The sequence below is a fragment of the Oratosquilla oratoria genome, chromosome 25 (genome assembly GCF_046742065.1).
Source record: "Oratosquilla oratoria isolate Oo_2021 chromosome 25, ASM4674206v1, whole genome shotgun sequence".
In the NCBI taxonomy this organism is placed as follows: domain Eukaryota; kingdom Metazoa; phylum Arthropoda; class Malacostraca; order Stomatopoda; family Squillidae; genus Oratosquilla; species Oratosquilla oratoria.
The window spans coordinates 13,138,663-13,162,360 of NC_134801.1; the positions used below are offsets into that span (position 1 = coordinate 13,138,663).

Sequence of the window (23,698 nt, forward strand, 5' to 3'; positions counted from 1 at the left end):
CACATTATGACAGGAACTGATGCACTCTCCCTCCTCTCTCTCTCTCATACACACACCAGAGTTTGCTATCAAATAATTATCTAAATGGACAAAGAAAAATTAGAGCAAAGACTTAGTCAAAACAACAACAAGCTAGATATATGTAGTCATGTGTTCTGATGCCGCAGGCAAACAAAGGTTTGCCAGCATGTGATATTTATTTTGAAATGATAATCATTGCAAAAATCACCATATCAAGTTAAAACTGTTGACAACACTTGAAACTATTTTTCAGCAAGTTTTCAACTTTTTTTATTAATTCTTAATTTTTACCTTTATAAAGCTGACCGAAGTCTTTAACCTCTAGAATATTAAGATGCCTACATGGGCTTCATGAAGCATGAGTAGGTATATGAGGATGCCTAGTGGCAGCTTCCTGATTATATTAATTTTGTAGTTGTAGCTGAGTGACCCCCGTATTCTGTGAACAGGCTGGATCACATTTTCTGAGGTTATATTTATACCTGTCTGGGGTATTGGCTGCATGTTATTGTGGGGTTAAAAGCTGCTAAGTAGCATACAGATGATACTTTAGGGTCTATATGGGGTGCCCCTATGGACCAGAGACACATAATTTTGCCTGTGGTAGGGGAAATCTCTCTTCATACAGAAATAATGATACTTTATTACACTGCAACTGTCCTGTAACATTTCACTGAATATTCATTTTCTCATTTTGCCAAACCCTGTGGTGGGGGACAAGAATACCACCACCAAGTATTTCCACTCAAGTTATATAAGGCAACAAAAACAATACGGGGATAGAACTAGGTATCCTTCTCCCTGTAGCCCCAAAGAGGACATTCCTAAAAAAGTAAAGGCATATGAGAGTCTGGGAGGAGTTTTTCAACCAGTACCCTAATGTTTGGGTCTTTTAATATATGTGAATGTGGTACAGATGAGAGTAAAAGGGAAGAGAGGCAGTATGTTTGTGAGAAGAAAGATGGATGTGTTGGCACTGAGTAAAACTAAGTTGAAAGGGAGGGGGGAGTTTGAGTTTGGAAGTGTAGTTGGGAAGATCTCAGGAATGACGAGAAGACAAGGGAGAGAAGGGGTGACTACTAGTAAGTTAAGAGATAGGTAAGCGTGTGGTGGAGTGGAAGGTTTTTTCAAGGATAATGTGGGTGAAGGTGTAACTGGGAAAGGAGATGTGGTTTTTTATAAATGCATATGGGCCTGGTAGTGAGAAGAGTGTTGAGGAAAGGAGGCTTTTTAGATAGATTTAAACAAATACATAAAGGGTTTAGGGAGAAATGTCAATGTAGTGATATTGGGAGATCTTAATGCTAGGGTAGGAAATGATCCAACAGAGTGGTTGGGAAGTGTGGATTTCAGGAAAAAATTGTGGTGGAGAGTTGATGATGTGTCTAGAGAGTTGATGATAGCAAATATAGTGTTTAGGAAGAAAGTCAAGCATATGTACACATGAGAGAAGGTGGTGGATAGAAGGGTGGTAGAGAGAGCAATAATGGACTATATAGTGGTAACCATGAGAACAGTAGGAAGAGTTAAGGGTGTACATGTTCTAAGGGGAGAAAGTGGGGGAATATCAGATCACTTTTTGGTGGAAGGTAAGTTGTTGTTGTTGTTGTCGTTCCCTAGACTGTCTGTCCGAGCAGTCCCGTCTCCCCAAGGAATGCCACAGCCGAAACTGGGTTTTCCCACAAATCCTTTGTAGAGTGTATGTTGTGTTGTTTGCATGCATGATTGTGTATAATGCAAGTTGAGAGAAAAGGATAGATGAAGAAAGAGGAAAAGGACAAAAGGTAGTAAGTGCTTAAAGTGAGCTGCTTAAATGAGAAAGAAAAGTAGTACAAGAAGTTGAGAGAGGAGTGGGAGGAAGTGAAGGATAGTGTAGAACTAGGAGTGGAGGAATGGGGGATGATTCAAAGAGGAAGTCACAAGGTGTGCAAAGATGGTGTGTGGAACAAGGAGGACAGGAGGAAATAGAAGGACAGGTAGTGAGTGGTGGGATGAGTAAGCAAAGAAGGTTGTAGAAGAGAAGAAGTGAGCATTCACAGACTGGTAACAAAATAGGATGAATCATATGAGAGGTACAAAGAAAAGAGAAGTAAAGCACAAGGTAACGGAGGCAAAGAGGAGAGGAGAGCAGATGTGAAATGGAATAAGAGTATGACAGAAAATTTTGAAAGTAATAAAAAGATGTTTTGGAAGGAAAATAAGAGAGGAAAAGGAGACAAACTGAGTAGAGAAGAAAAGGTAAAAAGTGCAGATGGAGAGATGATAATGGAAGATGGCAGTATAAGGAAGATGAGCAGAGTATTTTAAGGAGTTGCTAAATGTGAAGGAGGATAGGGAGGGAAAGGTTGTTGGAGTGGGAAGCACTAAGAAAATGACAGTGATGAGTGAGGAAAATGGAGGAGAAATAAGGAAAGATGAAGTGAAGGCAGTTGTTAAAAAGATGAGAGCACATAAGGCACCTGGGTTGGATGGGTGTCATACAGAATGTCTAAAAAAAAAAAGGAAGTACAGGAGTCCCTCAAATAACGCGGATTCGAATAACACGGATTCAATCATACACGGATTTTATTTCGAAACCATCTCAAATGTAGAGAACCGTTTTAAAATTCGTGCTGAGTCGGGCACGCATACGCACACACGCGGCAACATTTCAAACATTTGTGGTGAATGCTTTCTATTTTACCATATACAGTCGATCCTCATATAATGCGGTCATTATGTACACTGGGAACTGCTCAAACAAGGGTGTGGGGCGACGGGATAGCCAAGGGTGGCTGCCTGCGGTTACGTGTCAACCTATGGGTACTGATGCAGGAGGGGGGAGTAGGGGGTGGTATGGGGGTAGCCAACAAGCTTTAGCTTGTCGCTTCCACCACCTGCTGCATGCTATCGTGAAATTTTTACTGCCCTAACCTGTTGAAGTGTAATGTTTCTTTTGTTTGGAACACAACTAATAAGTCTGATAATGACTGAGCTTGTCGTGTCTTGATTTCTCTTATGAGGTTCTTGTTACTGGCGGTGATGGCTTGGGAGATCAAAAACAGACATATACATGCTTACACACGTGTAGACACGCACACGTGGACACGTGTTAGACAACCAGTGTATGTTGTGAATGCGCGTGCGTGTACACACAAATACAAACACAGACACACGCACGTACATGCTTACTTGTACATGTGAACACACATACACACATGCACGCACACACACACACACACGCCACACACACATACATACGCCACATACACACACACATACATACGCCACATACACACACATACATAAGCCACATACACACACATGTACATACGCCACATACACACACATGTACATATGCCACATACACACACGTGTATACGCCACATACACACACATATGTATATACGCCACATACACACACATGTATATACACACAAACACACACGCCACATACATACACCACATGCACACACACGCACGCACGCACGCACTTCAACGAATGGACGGCTTAGAAGACGTTCTGAAGAAAAGTGAAGTCTGTGGATCCCAACGCAAAGAGAAGTGCCTAGTGTTTTTGCAGGGTGGGGGGGAAATTGCTCGTGGAGTAGTGGGAACGTAGGGAAAGAGGAAAAGGGGAGGGATTACTGAGGGAAATGGAAGGAAATGAGGAGGGAGTAGACTTTGACCAGCCAGACAAGCGGAAGGTAAACAAAAGACTTAGCGAGGATCAAATGTCTAATAAAAATGTAAAGATTAGAAGTATAGAGAGGAGCAATACAGAAGAAAGTGACGAGAATATGTTCCAGGGATTTAAAGAGGGTGGGGGGGACACAACCCCCCCCCCCCCCCGACTGATAAGACTAGAGGAGAGAGTTGATAAGGTGATCGAGGACTTGGAGCGTAAGTTAGGTAACGTAGACTCCATTTTTCAAAGAATTGAAAGGTTGGAACAACTAGAGAAGGCTAACAGAAACTTAACTGAAGAAATAGAGGACCTAAAAAGACAGTTAGGAAATGTAAAGGAGGAGAATGAGAAATTGAAGAAGAATAGTAATGAAAACAGAGAGAAACTAGCTACAGAAGCTAAAAATTGGAGAATAACTCAAGAAGGGAATAAGGTTTCATTCACTGACATAGTCAAACAGCAATTGAAAGAACATAATGAAGACTCAGTTATTAAAGTGATGAGACAGAAGGAGAATATAGTAAGAGAATTAGCTGACAAAAAGAAATGTATAATTATATTAGGAATGGAAGAGAAACATAACCCAGATAGAACTGCAAGAATCAAGGAGGAAAATGAAAGAGTAAGCAGTTTATTAAAATTAGTCCAGGAAGATGAACCAGAAATTATAAAGGAAATTGAGGAAAAATTCAGACTCGGAAAATATAGTACAGATAAGACCAGACCAATTAAGATTAAATTCAGGTCACAAACAACAGCAGAGAAAATTCTATCCAAGACAGGGAAACTAGTAACAAATGATCAATATAAAAAGGTATGGATAAAAAGAGAAATGAATAAGGAGGAAAGAGAGGCAGAAAAGCAGAAAAGACTGGAAGCTAAGGCAAAAAACGAGGAAAGAACGGAGTCAGAGAAAGAGAGATTCTATTGGAGAGTAGTGAACATGAAAATAAAGCAGTTCGACATACTAAAGAAAAACATAAGGGAAACAGAGAATACAATGGAAGTGGCAGAAAACTAAGAGTGTCTTACACAAATATAGATGGATTGATAACAGGATTGAATGAACTGAATGATTATTTGAAAGAAAAAGAACCGGACATAATGGGAATTGTAGAAACAAAATTAAAAGGCCCACTACCACCCAACAGTGTAGGACATGATACATACAATTATTGGATTAGAAACAGAGAGAAAAAACAAGGGGGTGGAGTTATGTTCCTGACTAAGAAGGATATAAACGTGAAAGGTGTCATATATGGAAAGAATACAGTAGAGATGATTATGATAGAAGTGGAAGACCGAGATAAGAAGAGCAGAAAATTTGTGATCAATTATGTGCCTCCGAAAACAGCCTCATGGGAGGAGAGTGAACATAAAAGTATGTTAGAGGACACAAAGATAGCATTAACTAAAATAATGGAAGACGGAGGAAGAATAGTTATGATGGGCGACTTTAATTGCAAAGAAATCTGCTGGGAAGAAATGACAGTAAAGAGTGGTGATGACTCATGGGGAAATGCTCTACTTGAGATGATTACTGACCATTCAATGACACAATGGATACAAGAGAACACTAGGTATAGAAATGAAGAAGAACCATCGAGGCTAGACTTAATAATTACATCTGAACCTAGAATAGTGGACAAGATTGAATATAAAACACCAATAGGTAAAAGTGACCACATATTGATTGAACTGGAACTTAATGAAGAAAAATATATGAAAAGAAATGAACAATATAGAAAAGGAAGAATGATGTATGAAAAAACAAACTTTGATAAAATAAGAGAATTCTTCCAACAAGAAAACTGGGAAGAAATATACAAAGAAGAAACAACAGTGGAAGAGAAATGGAATATTTTGACAAAAATTTACAAAAAAGGAGTGGAAAAGTATGTCCCAAGACAAAAACAAGAAAAAGAATATGTAAAATGCTGGTACAACAAAAGTTGTAGGGAGTTAAAGGACAAAAGAGACAAAGCCTGGAACAGATGGAAAAAAGACAGAAGACCTGAAAAATGGAAAATATATACTGGTTATAGAAATGAATATGTACAAAAGTGCAGAGAGGAAAAAAGAAAATATGAAAAAGATGTTATAGAAAAGTGTAAAGATCAACCAAAACTATTCTACAGATTTGTAAACAATAAACTGAAAAACAAACAAGACTTAGAGAAATTAAGACAAGGAGGAGTTGAATACACTGAGGAAATGGAAATGGCAGAAATTATGAACAAACATTTTAAATCAGTGTTTACAAGGGAAAATATACAACCTGAAGAGATTGAGTGGAAGGAAAAAGTCCCCCCTATGGAAGAAATAGAAGTAACAAAGAATGAAATATTGACACACTTGGGTAATTTTGATGTCAGAAAATCGCATGGGCCAGATGAAATAGCAAACTGGATTCTGAAAGAATGCAGGAATGAACTGGCAGACAAAATACATAGCATAATAAGCAGTTCCTTAAAAGAAGGAAAAGTTCCAGAAGATTGGAAAAAAGCAAATATAGTACCTATATATAAAGGAGGAAATAAAGAAGAACCTACCAACTATAGACCAGTCTCTCTAACAAGTACAATAGCAAAAATATGTGAAAGAATTATCAAAAGTAGATGGGTAAAATACTTGGAAAAAAACAACGTACTAAATCCAAGGCAATTTGGATTCAGACAAGGACGATCATGCGTCACCAATTTAATATGTTTCTATTCAAGGCTAATAGATATAATACAAGAAAGAGATGGATGGGCTGATTGTGCATTTCTAGACCTAAAAAAAGCTTTTGACAAAGTACCACATAAGAAGTTGCTTAAGAAATTAGAATATGAAGGAGGAATACAAGGTAAATTGCTAAATTGGATGGAAGACTTTTTGCAAGAAAGAAAAATGAGAGTAGTGATAAGAGATCAGCACTCAAAATGGAATGAAGTAATAAGCGGTGTCCCGCAGGGAACAGTTCTGGCCCCAATAATGTTTGCTATATATATTAATGATATGGATGAAGGAATTGAAAGCTATATGAGCTTCTTTGCAGATGATGCAAAATTACTGAAAAGAGTGAAAACTGAAGAAGATTGTGAATCACTACAGAGAGATCTAAATAAAGTACAAGAATGGAGTAGGAAGTGGGAGATGGAGTTCAATACAAAAAAGTGTAGTATAATGGAATTTGGAAAAAGCAAAAACAGAATAACAGGATCATATAATTTGGGAAAAGAAGGAATAAAAAAAGTAGAAAATGAGAAGGACCTGGGAGTCATTGTTATGAATAATATGTCACCTGAGAAACATATAAATAAGATTTTTGGAGAAACTTATAATTTAATAAGAACAATCAAAGTGGCATTTACATACCTGGATGAAGAAATGGTGAGGAAAATCCTAACCACCCTGATAAGACCAAGGTTGGAATATGCAGCAACGATATGGTCACCAAGTACAAAAAAATGTATAAAAAAACTTGAAAGAATACAAAGAGCAATTACAAAACTGGCACCAACACTCTCAAAACTATCATATGAAGAGAGACTACAAAAACTTAAACTACAGAAACTAGAGCAAAGAAGAGAGAGAGGAGATTTGATAGCTATTTACAGAATCATGAAAGGCATAGAAATTACTGATAGAGAGAATCTGATAAAATGGGATGACAGAAATACAAGAGGACACGGAAAGAAAATAAAAAAAGACAGCTATAGAAGAGATTTTAAAAAGAACAGCTTTCCTCACAGAGCAATAGACAGTTGGAACAAGTTAGATGAGAAAGTGGTGTGTGCAAAAACAATACATGAATTTAAAAATAGTTTAGATAAAATGAGATATGAAGACGGGACCCCACGAGCATAGCTCCCCTTCCCGTAAAATACAACTAGGTAAATACAACTAGGTAAATACACACTTTCAACGAACGGACGGCTTGAAGAACGTTCTGAAGAAAAGTGCAGATTGTGGATCCCAACGCAAAGAGAAGTGCCTTTTTGTATTTACAGGGTGGGGGGAAATTGCTCGTGGGGTAGTGGGAAAGTAAGGAAAGAGGAGAAGGGGAGGGATTGCTGGGAAAATGGAAGGTAATGAGGAAGTAGAGGACTTGGTCCAAACAGACCGCCGAAAAGTAAACAAACGACCACAAGACGAGCTGGAGGACGACGGAATGTCTAATAAGAATGTAAAGATTAGAAGTATAGATAGGAACAATACAGTAGAAAGTGATGAGAATATATTCAAGGGATTTAAAGAGAGTGGGGGGGACACAAACCCCCCCCGACTGACAAGACTAGAGAAGAAGGTTGATAAGGTGATCGAGGACTTGGAGAGTAGGTTAGGTCATATGAACACCATTTTACAAAGGGTTGAAAGATTGGAAGAACTGGAAAAGGCGAATAAAAACTTAACTGATGAAATAGAAGACCTAAAAAGACAGTTAAGAGAGGTAAAGGTGGAGAATGAGGAATTGAAGAAGAATAGTAAAGAAAACAGAGAAACGATAGCTAAAGAAAGTAAAAATTGGAAGAAAACCCAAGAAGGAAATAAGGTTTCATTCACTGACATAGTCAAACAGCAATTGAAAGAACATACTGAAGACTCAGTTATTAAAGTGATGAGACAGAAGGAGAATATAGTAAGGGATTTAGCAGACAAGAAGAAATGTATAATTATATTAGGAATGGAAGAGAAACACAACACAGATAGAACCACAAGAATCAAAGAGGAAAATGAAAAAGTAAGCCAATTACTAGAATCAGTTCAGGAAGATGAACCAGAAATTATGAAACAAATCGAAGAGAAATTTAGACTCGGAAAGTATAGCACAGACAAGACCAGACCAATTAAGATTAAATTCAAGTCACAAACAACGGCAGAGAATATCTTATCCAAAACAGGGAAACTAGCAACAAGTGAACAATACAAAAAGATATGGATAAAAAGAGAAATGAATAAAGAGGAAAGAGAGGAAGAAAAGCAGAAAAGACTGGAAGCTAAGGCAAAAAACGAGAACAGAACGGAGTCAGAGAAAGAGAGATTCTATTGGAGAGTAGTGAACATGAAACTAAGGAAGTTCGACATACAAAAGAAAAACATAAGGGAAACAGAGAACACAATGGAAGTGGCAGAAAACTAAGAGTGTCTTACACAAATATAGATGGATTAATAACAGGATTGAATGAGCTGAATGATTATTTGAAAGAAAAAGAACCGGACATAATGGGAATTGTAGAAACAAAATTAAAAGGCCCACTACCACCCAACAGTGTAGGACATGATGCATACAATTATTGGATTAGAAACAGAGAGAAAAAGCAAGGGGGTGGAGTTATGTTCCTGACTAAGAAGGATATAAACGTGAAAGGTGTCATATATGGAAAGAATACAGTAGAGATGATTATGATAGAAGTGGAAGACAGAGATAAGAAGAGCAGAAAATTTGTGATCAATTATGTGCCTCCGAAAACAGCCTCATGGGAGGAGAGTGAATATAAAAGTATGTTAGAGGACACAAAGATAGCATTAACTAAAATAATGGAAGACGGAGGAAGAATAGTTATGATGGGCGACTTTAATTGCAAAGAAATCTGCTGGGAAGAAATGACAGTAAAGAGTGGTGATGACTCATGGGGAAATGCTCTACTTGAGATGATTACTGACCATTCAATGACACAATGGATACAAGAGAACACTAGGTATAGAAATGAAGAAGAACCATCGAGGCTAGACTTAATAATTACATCTGAACCTAGAATAGTGGACAAGATTGAATATAAAACACCAATAGGTAAAAGTGACCACATATTGATTGAACTGGAACTTAATGAAGAAAAATATATGAAAAGAAATGAACAATATAGAAAAGGAAGAATGATGTATGAAAAAACAAACTTTGATAAAATAAGAGAATTCTTCCAACAAGAAAACTGGGAAGAAATATACAAAGAAGAAACATCAGTGGAAGAGAAATGGAATATTTTGACAAAAATTTACAAAAAAGGAGTGGAAAAGTATGTCCCAAGACAAAAACAAGAAAAAGAATATGTAAAATGCTGGTACAACAAAAGTTGTAAGGAGTTAAAAGACAAAAGAGACAAAGCCTGGACCAGATGGAAAAAAGACAGAAGACCTGAAAAATGGAAAATATATACTGGTTATAGAAATGAATATGTACAAAAGTGCAGAGAGGAAAAAAGAAAATATGAAAAAGATGTTATAGAAAAGTGTAAAGATCAACCAAAACTATTCTACAGATTTGTAAACAATAAACTGAAAAACAAACAAGACTTGGAGAAATTAAGACAAGGAGTTGAATACACTGAGGAAATGGAAATGGCAGAAATTATGAACAAACATTTTAAATCAGTGTTTACAAGGGAAAATATACAACCTGAAGAGATTGAGTGGAAAGAAAAAGTCCCCCCTATGGAAGAAATAGAAGTAACAAAGAATGAAATATTGACACACTTGGGTAATTTTGATGTCAGAAAATCGCATGGGCCAGATGAAATAGCAAACTGGATTCTGAAAGAATGCAGGAATGAACTGGCAGACAAAATACATAGCATAATAAGCAGTTCCTTAAAAGAAGGAAAAGTTCCAGAAGATTGGAAAAAAGCAAATATAGTACCTATATATAAAGGAGGAAATAAAGAAGAACCTACCAACTATAGACCAGTCTCTCTAACAAGTACAATAGCAAAAATTTGTGAAAGAATTATCAAAAGTAGATGGGTAAAATACTTGGAAAAAAACAACATACTAAATCCAAGGCAATTTGGATTCAGACAAGGACGATCATGCGTCACCAATTTAATATGTTTCTATTCAAGGCTAATAGATATAATACAAGAAAGAGATGGATGGGCTGATTGTGCATTTCTAGACCTAAAAAAAGCTTTTGACAAAGTACCACATAAGAAGTTGCTTAAGAAATTAGAATATGAAGGAGGAATACAAGGTAAATTGCTAAATTGGATGGAAGACTTTTTGCAAGAAAGAAAAATGAGAGTAGTGATAAGAGATCAGCACTCAAAATGGAATGAAGTAATAAGCGGTGTCCCGCAGGGAACAGTTCTGGCCCCAATAATGTTTGCTATATATATTAATGATATGGATGAAGGAATTGAAAGCTATATGAGCTTCTTTGCAGATGATGCAAAACTACTGAAAAGAGTGAAAACTGAAGAAGATTGTGAATCACTACAGAGAGATCTAAATAAAGTACAAGAATGGAGTAGGAAGTGGGAGATGGAGTTCAATACAAAAAAGTGTAGTATAATGGAATTTGGAAAAAGCAAAAACAGAATAACAGGAGCATATAATTTGGGAGAAGAAGGAATAAAAAAAGTAGAAAATGAGAAGGACCTGGGAGTCATTGTTATGAATAATATGTCACCTGAGAAACATATAAATAAGATTTTTGGAGAAACTTATAATTTAATAAGAACAATCAAAGTGGCATTTACATACCTGGATGAAGAAATGGTGAGGAAAATCCTAATCACCCTGATAAGACCAAGATTGGAATATGCAGCAACGATATGGTCACCAAGTACAAAAAAATGTATAAAAAAACTTGAAAGAATACAAAGAGCAATTACAAAACTGGCACCAACACTCTCAAAACTATCATATGAAGAGAGACTACAAAAACTTAAACTACAGACACTAGAGCAAAGAAGAGAGAGAGGAGATTTGATAGCTATTTACAGAATCATGAAAGGCATAGAAATTACTGATAGAGAGAATCTGATAAAATGGGATGACAGAAATACAAGAGGACACGGAAAGAAAATAAAAAAAGACAGCTATAGAAGAGATTTTAAAAAGAACAGCTTTCCTCACAGAGTAATAGACAGTTGGAACAAGTTAGATGAGAAAGTGGTGTGTGCAAAAACAATACATGAATTTAAAAATAGTTTAGATAAAATGAGATATGAAGACGGGACCCCACAAGCATAGCTCCCCTTCCCGTAAAATACAACTAGGTAAATACAACTAGGTAAATACACACACACTTCAACGAACGGACAGCTTAGAGGACGTTCTGAAGAAAAAGTGAAATTTCGTGGATCCCGAAGCAAAGGAAGTACCTATTGTATTTACAGGGTGGGGGGGAAATTGCTCGTGGTGTAGGGGAAAGTGAGGAAAAAGGAGAAGGGGAGGGATTACTGAGGGAAATGGAAGGAAATGAGGAAGGTGAGGACTTGGCCCAGGCAGGCAGACGCCATCTAAACAAAAGAGGTCCGGACCAATTTAGCGACGACGAAATGACTAACAAAAATGTAAAGATTAGAAGTATAGATAAGAGCAATACAGTAGAAGGTGATGAGAATATTTTCCAGGGATTTAAAGAGGGTGGGGGGGACACAACCCCCCCTAGAAGAGAAGCTCGATAAGATGATCGAGCACTGGGAGCTTAGGTTCGGTCACGTTAACAACATTGTGCAGAGGGTTGAAAAATTGGAAGAACTAGAGAAGGCGAACAAAAACTTAACTAAGGAAATTGAAGAATTAAAACAACAGTTAAAAGAAGTAAAAGAGGAGAATAAAGTCTTAGAGGAGAATAATAAGGACAACAAGGAGGGTTGGAAAAAAATTCAAGAAAACAGTAAAGTTGCATTTACTGACATAATCAAACAGCAAATGAAAGAGCAAACTGAAGACTCAGTTATTAAAGTGATGAGACAGAAGGAGAATATAGTAAGAGACTTAGCAGATAGAAAGAAATGTATAATTATATTAGGAATGGAAGAGAAACATAACCCAGATAGAACCACAAGAATCAAAGAGGAAAATGAAAAAGTAAGAAATTTACTAGAATTAGTTCAGGAAGATGAACCAGAAATAATTAAACAAATTGAAGAGAAATTCAGGCTTGGGAAATATAGTACAGACAAGACCAGACCAATTAAGATTAAATTCAGGTCACAAATGACGGCACAGAATATCTTATCCAAAACAGGGAAACTAGCAACAAGTGAACAATATAAAAAGGTATGGATAAAAAGGGAAATGAATAAAGAGGAAAGAGAGGAGGAAATAAGGAATAGACATGAAGCTAAGAAAAAAAACGAGACCAGAACGGAGACAGAAAAACAAGAATTCTACTGGAGAGTAGTGAATATGAAATTGAAGAAATGGAACATAAAAGAGAGAAACACAAAAGAAACAGAGAATACAATGGAAATAATTGAAAGTTAAGAGTATCCTACACAAATATAGATGGATTAATAACAGGACTGAATGAACTGAACAAATATCTGAAAGAAAAAGATCCGGACATAATGGGAATTGTTGAGACAAAATTAAAAGGCCCACTACCACCCAACAGCATAGGACACAATGCATATAATTATTGGATTAGAAACAGAAAGATAAAACAAGGGGGTGGAGTTATGTTCCTGACTAAGAAGGATATAAACGTGAAGAGAGTCACATATGGGAAGAATAGAGTAGAGATGATTATGATAAAAGTAGAAGATAGAGATAAGAAGAGCAGAAAGTTTGTAATAAACTACGTGCCCCCAAAAACAGCCTCATGGGAAGAGAATGAACATAAAAGCATGTTAGAAGACACAAGAGTAACACTAAACGAGATAATGGAAGATGGAGGAAGAATAGTTATGATGGGCGACTTTAATTGCAAAGAAATCTGCTGGGAAGAGATGACCGTAAAGGGTGGAGAAGACTCATGGGGAAATGTTCTACTTGAGATGATTATTGACCACACAATGACACAAAGGATTCAGGAGAACACTAGGTATAGAAATGAAGAAGAACCATCGAGACTAGACCTAATAATAACATCAGGACCTGAAATAGTGGAAAAGATAGAATACCAGGCACCAATAAGCAAAAGTGACCTCATATTGATAGAACTAGAACTAAATGAGGAAAAATACATGAAAAGAAATTAACAATATAGAAAAGGAAGATTGATGTATGAAATATATATTTTTTTTTTATAAAATAAGAGAATTCTTTCAAAATGAAAACTGGGAAAGAATATACAAAGAAGATACAACAGTAGAAGAGAAATGGAATATTTTGACAAAAATTTATAAGAAAGGAGTAGAAAAGTATGTCCCAAGACAAAAACAAGAAAAAGAATATGTAAAATGCTGGTACAACGAAAGTTGTTGGGAGTTAAAAGACAAAAGAGACAAAGCTTGGACCAAATGGAGGAAATACAAAAGACCTGAAAAATGGAAAATATATACTTGTTATAGAAATGAATATGTACAAGCGTGCAGAGAGGAAAAGAGAAAATATGAAAAAGATGTCATAGAAAAATGTAAAGATCAACCAAAACTATTCTACAGATTTGTAAACAACAAACTGAAAAACAAACAAGATTTGGAGAAATTAAGACAAGGAGGAGTTGAATACACAAGAGGAAATAGAAATGGCAGAAATTATGAGCAGACATTTTAAATCAGTGTTGACAAGGGAGAATATACAACCGGAAGAGATCGAATGGAAGGAGAAAGTCCCCCCTATGAAAGAAATAGAAGTAACAAAGAACGAAATATTGAAACACTTGAGTAATTTTGAGGTTAGAAAATCGCATGGACCAGATGAAATAGCAAACTGGATTTTGAAAGAATGCAGAAATGAACTGGCAGACAAAATACATAGCATAATAAATAGTTCCTTGAAAGAAGGAAAAGTTCCAGAAGATTGGAAAAAGGCAAATATAGTACCTATATATAAAGGGGGAAATAAAGAAGACCCTACCAACTATAGACCAGTCTCTCTAACAAGTACAATAGCAAAAATTTGTGAAAGAATTATCAAAAGTAAATGGGTAAAATATTTAGAAAAAAAACAGCGTGCTAAATCCAAGGCAATTTGGATTCAGACAAGGATGATCATGCGTCACTAATTTACTATGTTTCTATTCAAGGCTAATAGATATAATACAAGAAAGAGATGGATGGGCTGATTGTGCATTTCTAGACCTAAAAAAAAGCTTTTGACAAAGTACCACATAAGAAGTTGCTTAAGAAATTAGAAACTGAAGGAGGAATACAGGGCAAACTGCTTAAATGGATGGAAGACTTTTTGCAAGAAAGAAAAATGAGAGTAGTGATAAGAGACAAACACTCAAAATGGGATGACGTAATAAGCGGTGTTCCACAAGGAACAGTTCTGGCCCCAATAATGTTTGCTATATATATTAATGATATGGATGAAGAAATTGAAAGTTATATGAGCTTCTTTGCAGATGATGCAAAACTATTAAAAAAAGTGAACACGGAAGAAGATTGTGAGTAGGAAGTGGGAGATGGATTCAACACTAAAAAGTTTAGTATAATGGAATTTGGAAAAAGCAAAAACAGAATAACAGGATCATATAAATTGGGAAAAGAAGGAATAAAAAAAAGTAGAAAATGAAAAGGACCTGGGAGTCATTGTTATGAATAATATGTCACCTGAGAAACATATAAGATTTTTGGAGAAACTTATAATTTAATAAGAACAATCAAAGTGGCATTTACATACCTGGATGAAGAAATGGTGAAGAAAATTCTAATCACTCTGATAAGACCAAGATTGGAATATGCAGCAACGATGTGGTCACCAAGTACAAAAAAATGTATAAAAAACTTGAAAGAATACAAAGAGCAATTACAAAATTGGCACCAACACTCTCAAAACTATCATATGAAGAGAGACTAGCAAAACTTGAACTACAGACACTAGAGCAAAGAGAGAGAGGAGATTTGATAGCTATTTACAGAATCATGAAAGGCATAGAAATTATTGATAGAGAGAATCTGATAAAATGGGATGATAGAAATACAAGAGGGCACAGAAAGAAAATCAAGAAAGACAGCTATAGAAGAGATGTGAAAAAGAACAGCTTTCCTCACAGAGTAATAGACAATTGGAACAAGTTGGATGAGAAAGTGGTGTGTGCAAAAACAATACATGAATTCAAAAATAGTTTAGATATAATGAGATATGAAGACGGGACACCACGAGCATAGCTCCCCTTCCCGTAAAATACAACTAGGTAAATACATACATACGGTTCTCGGTATTTAATATGGAAAGTCAGCATACGCGGATTTGGTCATACGTGGTAATTTCAGGAACCTAACCCCCGCGTTATTTGAGGGACTCCTGTACATTTATGGGCTGGCTGGTGAGGTTATTTAATGTTTGTTTAAGAGAGGGTAGAGTGCCGGGGGACTGGAGGAGTGCCTGTATGGTTCCATTTTACATGGGAAAAGGGGACAAGTGTGAGTGTAGTAGTTTCAGAGGGATCAGTTTATTAACTGTAGTTGGGAAGGTCTATGGGAGGGTTTTGATTAAGAGGATTAGGAGAGGAACAGAGGGAATAATTGGTGAGAAACAGTGTGGATTTAGGACATGTAGAGGTTGTGTGGATCAGATTTTTGTGGTAAGACAGATATGTGAGAAAGCTTTAGGAAAAGGTAAGGATGTTTTTTGGGCTTTTATGGAATTGGAAAAGGCTTATGACTGGGTAGACAGGAAGGCATTGAGGGAGGTTTTGCAGATATATGGGATAGGAGGAAAGCTTTTAAGAGCAGTCGTGAGTTTTTATGAGAGTAGTAGACCTTGTGTTAGAATCAGAACTGGAGAGTGAGTGGTTTGAGGTAAAGGTGGGACTTCATCAGGGATGTGTTATGTCACCTTGGCTGTTCAATTTATAAATGGATGGGGTGGTGCAAGAGGTAAATGCAAGGGTAGTGGGCAAGGGATTGGAGATGGTTAAAGAAAATGGAGGAAGGAGGGAGATAAGCCAGCTGCTGTTTGCTGAAAACACTGCACTTGTAGCAGGATCAGAGGAGGGATTGAGGAAGTTGGTGACAGAGTTTGGGAAGATGCGCAAAAGAAAGAAGTTGAAGATAAATGTGGGTAAAAGTAAGGTGATGAGATGTACAAGGGGAGAAAGTGACAGCAGACTGGAAGTGAGTATTAAGGGGGAGAGATTGGAGGAAGTGGATAGTTTTAGATACTTGGGTACAAATGTGGTGGAAAAGGAAGGAGTGGAGGTGGAGGTAGAATGTAGATTGAGAGAAGCGAGTAAATGCCTTGAGGGATTAAAAAGTATAATGAGAAATAGACATTTGGGAATGGATGCTTTTGAAAGAGTAATTGTACAAACAACATTGTATGGGGCAGAAACATGGAACATAGAGGAAGAGAGGAGTTTGAATGTGTTTGAGATGAGGTGCCTGAGAAGTATGATAGGGGTTACTAGGCTGGATAGAGTGAGAAACAAGGTGAGAAGGAGAATGGGGGGGGTGGAAAGGAAGTTGTTGTTGTTGTTGTCGTTCCCTAGACTGTCTGTCCGAGCAGTCCCGTCTCCCCAAGGAAGGCCACAGCCGAAACTGGGTTTTCCCACAAATCCTTTATAGAGTGTATGTTGTGTTGTTTGCGTGCATGATTGTGTATAATGCAGTCTTCCATTATGTGTTGTATGGTATGAGGTGAAGTGTTACATCCTGGGCAGCTGTTCACAACACGGTCGTCCAGCCTCTTCTGGTAGCTTAGAAGTGCTGGGTGGTGACCGCATCGCAGTCTGGCCAAGTGGACTCTGTCCTTTCGTGGGAGAGAGGATTCAGAAGGGTGGATATCAGGGGGTCTGGCATGCAGCAGTGTGTTGTCTTTCAGTGTGTTAATGGAGCGGTGAGTGATATGATTATGAATATGTTTCCGGAGGCTGGTATTTGGTGGTTGTGGAGGAAGAGAAGAGAGTATCTGTGCGTAATAAAGGTCTTTGGGTGTAGTTTAGGTCCTGGAGCTGCAACGTCTACGTCGTGGGACCACCCACCAACCCCAAGAGTTGGGGGCCAATCAGCAGCAACCACCCCTGGCCATTAGCTCTACGCAGATGGAAAGGAAGTTGGGAGATAGGGTTGATGAAAGAGTATTGGGATGATTTGGACATATGGAAAGAATGAGTGAAGGAAGATTAGTAAAAGAGGCGTGGAAGACAGAGGTAGGAATGAACATTAAGGGGCAACCTAGGATGAGATGGATGGATGTAGTAAAAGGGGCATTGGGAAAGAGGGGAATATCTGTTGAGGCAGGACAGGAGAGGACAGAAGACAGGGGTGAATGGAGAATGGTTGTGTATGGATGATGTTGTGATGCATGAAGGGGAGTGGGTGGGGGATGGAGAGTGAGGGAGTATATGTGAAAAATAAATTGACGCAGCCTGAAAGGATTTCTCCCCCATCTTCTCCATTTTCGCATGAGGGGATGGAGAGGGGAGTCGCCGATTTAATAAAGCGGGCTTGCTGTGGATGTGCTGTGTCTTGTGACAGCTTCTGACCAAAGGGTAGTTGGCGAGATGCAGGGATGACCTGTCATCCTGGAGCCAAGATAAGAGGGATGGGAGTGGCGTATGTGGGGATGGAATGGGTGGGAGTGGATTTTATACCTTTGTTTTTTGGCTACCTCCCATGTAAGGGGGAAAAGCCTTTGGTATATGTATATTTATTCAGGGTGAAAAAGAATGAGTACAACAGTGGTAATTATATATTCTATAATGCACATATTGTGATGCATCATCTTACAGCATGCAACCTAATGTGTATGTGAATATCTGATTCATATTGAAGAGGTTAAAGGATGGACATTTGAGAACAGTAGTTAGAGGTGAAAAGTCAGAATGGAGAAAAGTAACCAGCAGTGTATCACAGGGCTCAATTTTGGCTCCTGTAATGTTCCTTGTATATACTATATTAATGACTAGACAAAAATATATCTGTGCAAACCTATTTGCTGATGATGCAAAGATCATGACCAGAGTGAGAAGTGAAGAGAATTGAATATTGTGGCAAAGGGACCTGGATAAATTATATGAGTGGAATCAGGAATGGCAAATTAATTTTAACATAAACACAAAATATTGGAAATGGGACAAAGAAAAGACTTCTAAAATTCCATGAGGATATCATAATATAAAAAAATAGAAATTCTCAAGTTTCCTGGTGGCCATTAGTTATACCACACTGGCTTCATTGTAATAGGTTCTTACTGTTCCTCTTGTATTTCACTGTGTTTACAGAATGAAATGTGTTAATAATAACAATAAAAATAATTATTGTTGCCTTGAGTTTCACTAAATGGAAAACCCACAGCCCTACAGTGACTCGCAATGGTCCTCAGGCCCTCTTACCGATCTTTCTGGGAAGACTTTGGATTGTTGTCTATGCCATACTGATGTAACTGTTTCAATGTCACCAACTGAAAGTGGTAGGAGGGAAGGGAGCAGATGCCAGTTGTCCGCTCTCCTTGTGTGAAAAGTGTAAGAAATACAGTTGAAGTTGATAGATAAATATCCTGGGCACAGTCCAGAGACCATGAGTCAGCACCTCCTGATGGAGGTGAGGTTGTTGAATGATCTTGAAAATGGGCAGCTTTGCTGTCCATCTTGCAAAACCACCACAAGCAGGTACCTGCCATTGGTCCCAATGAAGTAATAAGACATTTAAAGCAGAAAGGGAAAAATATTAAACTTTAATACATCTACATATCATGACTTACCCATATTGCTAATTTGGTTTTATTTCCATCAACCATAATTGTTTTCACTTTAAAGTCGACCCCAATAGTAGCACTCTGCTCAGGGTCAAATGTATCTTCAGTGAAACGAAGTAGAAGACTGTAAAATAATTATGAAATTAAAAACATATCAAAACAGGACATAGTCAGTACTATATCTTAAATATGGTACCTTTGGTATTTCATGTTTCTAAAATTCTTTGTATGGCATTTTAACAATTTCTTTTCTGAGATAAAGACAATCAAACCATTTCTCTTTGGCATTATGTGAGTAGCCCTTCCATACAAGTTCAGGGTAAAAACACAATCTCTCATATCTAAACCAAAGGAAATATTTTATATAAGATTACATCTGATATCAATTTACACCTACTAAGTATTTCAGCGGCTTTGACCCATCGTTTTTTGCTCATATTTCCGAAATAACCATTCACATCAGATATATTAGCACAGCCTAATTCACACCCGGCCATAATTTTTGACGTTAGAGTGCATTTACAAGTGTATTTAATTACGGCGTTTACTCTTGATATTAAGTGTGTCGTAGCCGACACCCGTGAAGTAAATCGAACAGGTGAAGTCATGACGTCATCACAAACTACCTCGTGTATCCCAACTTCACTTGTTCGATTTACTTCACGGGTGTCGGCTACGACACACACAATATCAAGAGTAAACACCGTAATTAAATACACTTGTGAATACACTATAACGTCAAAAATTATGGCCTGGTGTGAATTAGGCTGTGCTAATATACCATGCTGATGTGAATGATTATTTCGGAAATATGAGCGAAAAACGATGGGTCAAAGCCGCTGAAATACTTAGTAGGTTTCTTAATCCAACACTCACCAATCACTAGTTGTGCAGACATTTGGGCCCAGGACATAAACCCACTTCAGTCACTGGTGTTTTATGTCCTGGGCCAATTCCTGAAGAGGATTTATGTCATGGGCCCAAACATCCACACAAGTGGCAGTTGGCAAGTGTTAGATTAAGAAACCTAGGTGTATTTACTGTACTTTTGGGTGGTCTGTCTGTCCCTTTTTGATAACTACTGTCATACATAACATCTTTCCTACACTATTTGTGTGTTGCCCTAAGCTTTTATGACTGGATACCAATTATCCTTAATCCATCTTATATAAAGAAACTTTGGATTGATGTTTCTGTTGTTGTTGTTGTTGTTGCTGTCATTCCCTAGACTGTCTGGCCAAGCCACGGCTGGAAAGGGGTTTTCCCATAAATCCTTTATAATGTGTATATTGTGTTGTTAGTGTGCATGATTGTGCACAATCCTGTCTTCCATGTACTGTGTAGTGTGGGGTGAAGTGTTATACCCTGGACAGTTATCTGTGATGTAGTCATCCAGCCTCTTCTGGTTTCTTTTAACTTTGTATTCTATGTGTGGGGCTGTTTCCATGAGAATAATAAAAAATAAACAAACTAAAAAAAAAAATAAAAAAAAATAATAATAATAATGATGAGGATGATAACAATGACAAAAAATAAGTAAATAAAATAAAAATGTAGTGACTTATGGCAATTTGCTCTCCTATGAAAAAATGGTGGGAAAATAAGAAAGTGATATGGAACACTTAAGTCTTATACTGAGATTATGTTAGACCCCATGGGCTGCATCTCCAGGTGGAGATTATGGTATTGATTAACTCAAGAAAGGGAGTGGAGAGATGACTGTCTCTAATATTCATCCTATTGAACTACCTCATGCAGGCACCCACCCTCAGTCCCTGTGTGTGATACTATGTAATTCAATGGAGCTAAATATACAGAAGAACCTCAGTTCTTGAACATCTCACAAGTCAAACAAATCAAATCTCAACCAAAAAATGACAACTTTTTGCTCCAGCAGGCAACAATAATACTAGTTCTTGACTAATCGAAAGGGAAAAATGGAAAATGAGGGAAAATTCTGAGTTTTGTGGAAAAATATCACCCTGATAAAGCTGTATTCAGAAGATCAGTAAACTTAATTCAGTCTTCAACCAAATTGATTCTGGAAGATTTCTAGAATGGATTGCGGTTGAGAACCAAGGTTCTACTGTATAACTGTTTCACATCCAAAGGGGTACTATGAAGACATACAAAGAAAACACACAGCAACAGCCAGGATAACAGGAACATTACCATCTAGCAGAGAAAAAGATTAACCCAGGCTACTAAGTTTCTCTATACCAAAGTAGCACTTCTCTATACCAAAGTAGCACTATGGAAGGGAATACCATTGCCTTGCAGTATCCAGTACTTGGCATTCAAGAACCTGACAAACTGTGGGACACCTTTAAATGTGAAATTCTAAAAGCTGCCAAGGAGTCCCCTGGAGAGGGTCCAAGGTCTGAGGAGTGGTGTACTGTTGCAGTACACACTGGAGAGTACAGACTTGAGCCATGCTGCCAAAATGGCTGGGTTCCTAGACCAACACAGGACTCAGAATCAATGGACTAAAGCTCTCAAGTAGATATAAAAGGATGATGATGTTGAGGGCCATTTTTATGTAAATGACCTGAGGCCTGCATACCCATTCCAAATCTGTGACCCAGAGGAGCACAGTCTAATGGTTAGTTAGTGTCAAGCATGGAGGGATGAGGCCCCTTTGTTGCATACTTTGAGGAGTTCCTCTTGAGTGACCCTCCAAGCAGACAACTTCCCCTTGATGGTATTCAGGTGGCAGTTGTCAATCCACCAACAGATGGATTTCTGCCCTCTCTGACAGAGGTCAAAGAGGTTGTAAATTGAAAGGTGGAAAAGCAGCTGACATCTGAAACATCAGTGTGAAGTTGCTGAAAACCAGAAGTGAGGCCATGACCTGTGGGTTGCATGTGGTACTATATGTTGTCTTGTAGTCTGGTACCATTCCCTCTGATGGGAGAAAGGGTCTGGTCATCCCTATCTGGAAGGGGAAAGGGCACTGGCATAAGTGCAACAAATACTACAGTATTACACTGCTCAGTATGCCAAGTAAGGTGCTTGCCCATCTGTTACTGACATGGGTTCATTCACACCTGCTTAAGTTTCAGAGAACTGAGCAGTCTGGGTTCACATCAAGTAAGTCAACAAGCGATAGGACTCTAGCACTGTATGTTCTTGTGGAGCACTGATGTGAGTTTCAACAGGGGTGTATTGCAGCTTGTGTTCATCTCAAGGAAGTTTTTCACTTGGTGCACTGTGGGGTGCTCTGGGATCTTTTGTGGATCCATGGGATTCTTGAAAGGATTACTGACTAGATGCTTGGCTTATACTCTGGGACAGAGTGTTGTAAAGTATGGAGGATGTGCATGTCCAGCTTCATTACTGTTAATTCAGGAGTGAGGCAAGAGTGTGTTCTTGCCCTGACATTTTTCAACAACTGCAAGGACTGGATTTCGGAGAGAATTGTCCATCAATATCATTGCAAAGCATATATTGGCAACACTTGTCTTTGCTGATGATGCTGTCCTCCTTACAAAGTTGTTGGAGATCCTGGCTGTAGCCCTCTAGTCACTGCACAGGAAGGCAAGACCACTTGGACTACAGGTTTCCTGGATGACACAGTTCAGTCTGTCCATGCTTGTGGTAAGGACATTGAGGTTTTGGAAAGCTTCACATACCCTGGCAGTGTAGTGCATAACAGTGGTGGGTAATGTCAGGAAGTACTTCAAAGGATTGACATAACCCATGGTGTTATGGCCACACTCAACCAAGGTATATGGCATTGTCATTATATATGCAGGAGGATTAAAGTCTGAATCTTGAAGTCACTTGTGCTCCCTGTCTTGCTGTACATCTGTGAGATATGGACAAAGAAAGCTGACTCAATGAGTTATCTCAATATTTTCAGTATATTTTCAGTACTAAGTGCCTTTGGAGAATCATGGGGTATGACTGAGCTGGAATGACTTTATATCAAACCAGTCTATACTGAGACTCAATCTAGGCCAGTGAACAACATAATTCATGAATGTCATCTGCAGCTAAATGGGCATGTAGTATCCCTGATGATCCCACTCACAGGGTTGTCTCCATAAGAGAAAACTATCAATGGAGGAGACAAAGGGGATGCCCAAAGATTTCATGGCTAAAGCAAGTTGATCAAACTTGTCAAGAGTTGTCTGGAGTGGTTGCATGAGAGCTTGCTCTGTGAAACTGTGGGGACTGATGATGGCATGTGCATGAAGCAATGCAGCCCCTGGCATATGCATAATTGACGATGATGATGATATAGACAAGGTGAAGTTCTAGCTTAATACTTAAACTTAACCCAAATAACAAGAACTTAACACCAATGCAGATGACCTAATAATTATGACCTAGCACAGCAACTACATAATAGCTGCTAAGAAAACCTATGTTTACTTAGACAAACTATGACAATGGCTCAGAAATAATGGAATGGAAGTCTCACCCCAGAAATTAGTTATCAGTAACAATGCTCATTACAAACAACCATGAGAAAAAACACCCTACAGTGAA

The 23,698-nt window shown here is 38.0% G+C and overlaps 1 protein-coding gene across 1 annotated transcript in view; it reads right to left on the reverse strand.

Annotated features, from left to right (window-relative positions):
• Window positions 1–23,698, reverse strand: part of LOC143038819 (ras-related protein Rab-18-like) — a 92,638-nt gene that overhangs the window by 61,171 nt on the left and 7,769 nt on the right. Inside the window, exon 2 of the mRNA XM_076208388.1 lies at window positions 19,211–19,328. Coding sequence (XP_076064503.1) covers window positions 19,211–19,328 — 118 coding nt within the window. The remainder of the gene's footprint in view (window positions 1–19,210; window positions 19,329–23,698) is intronic.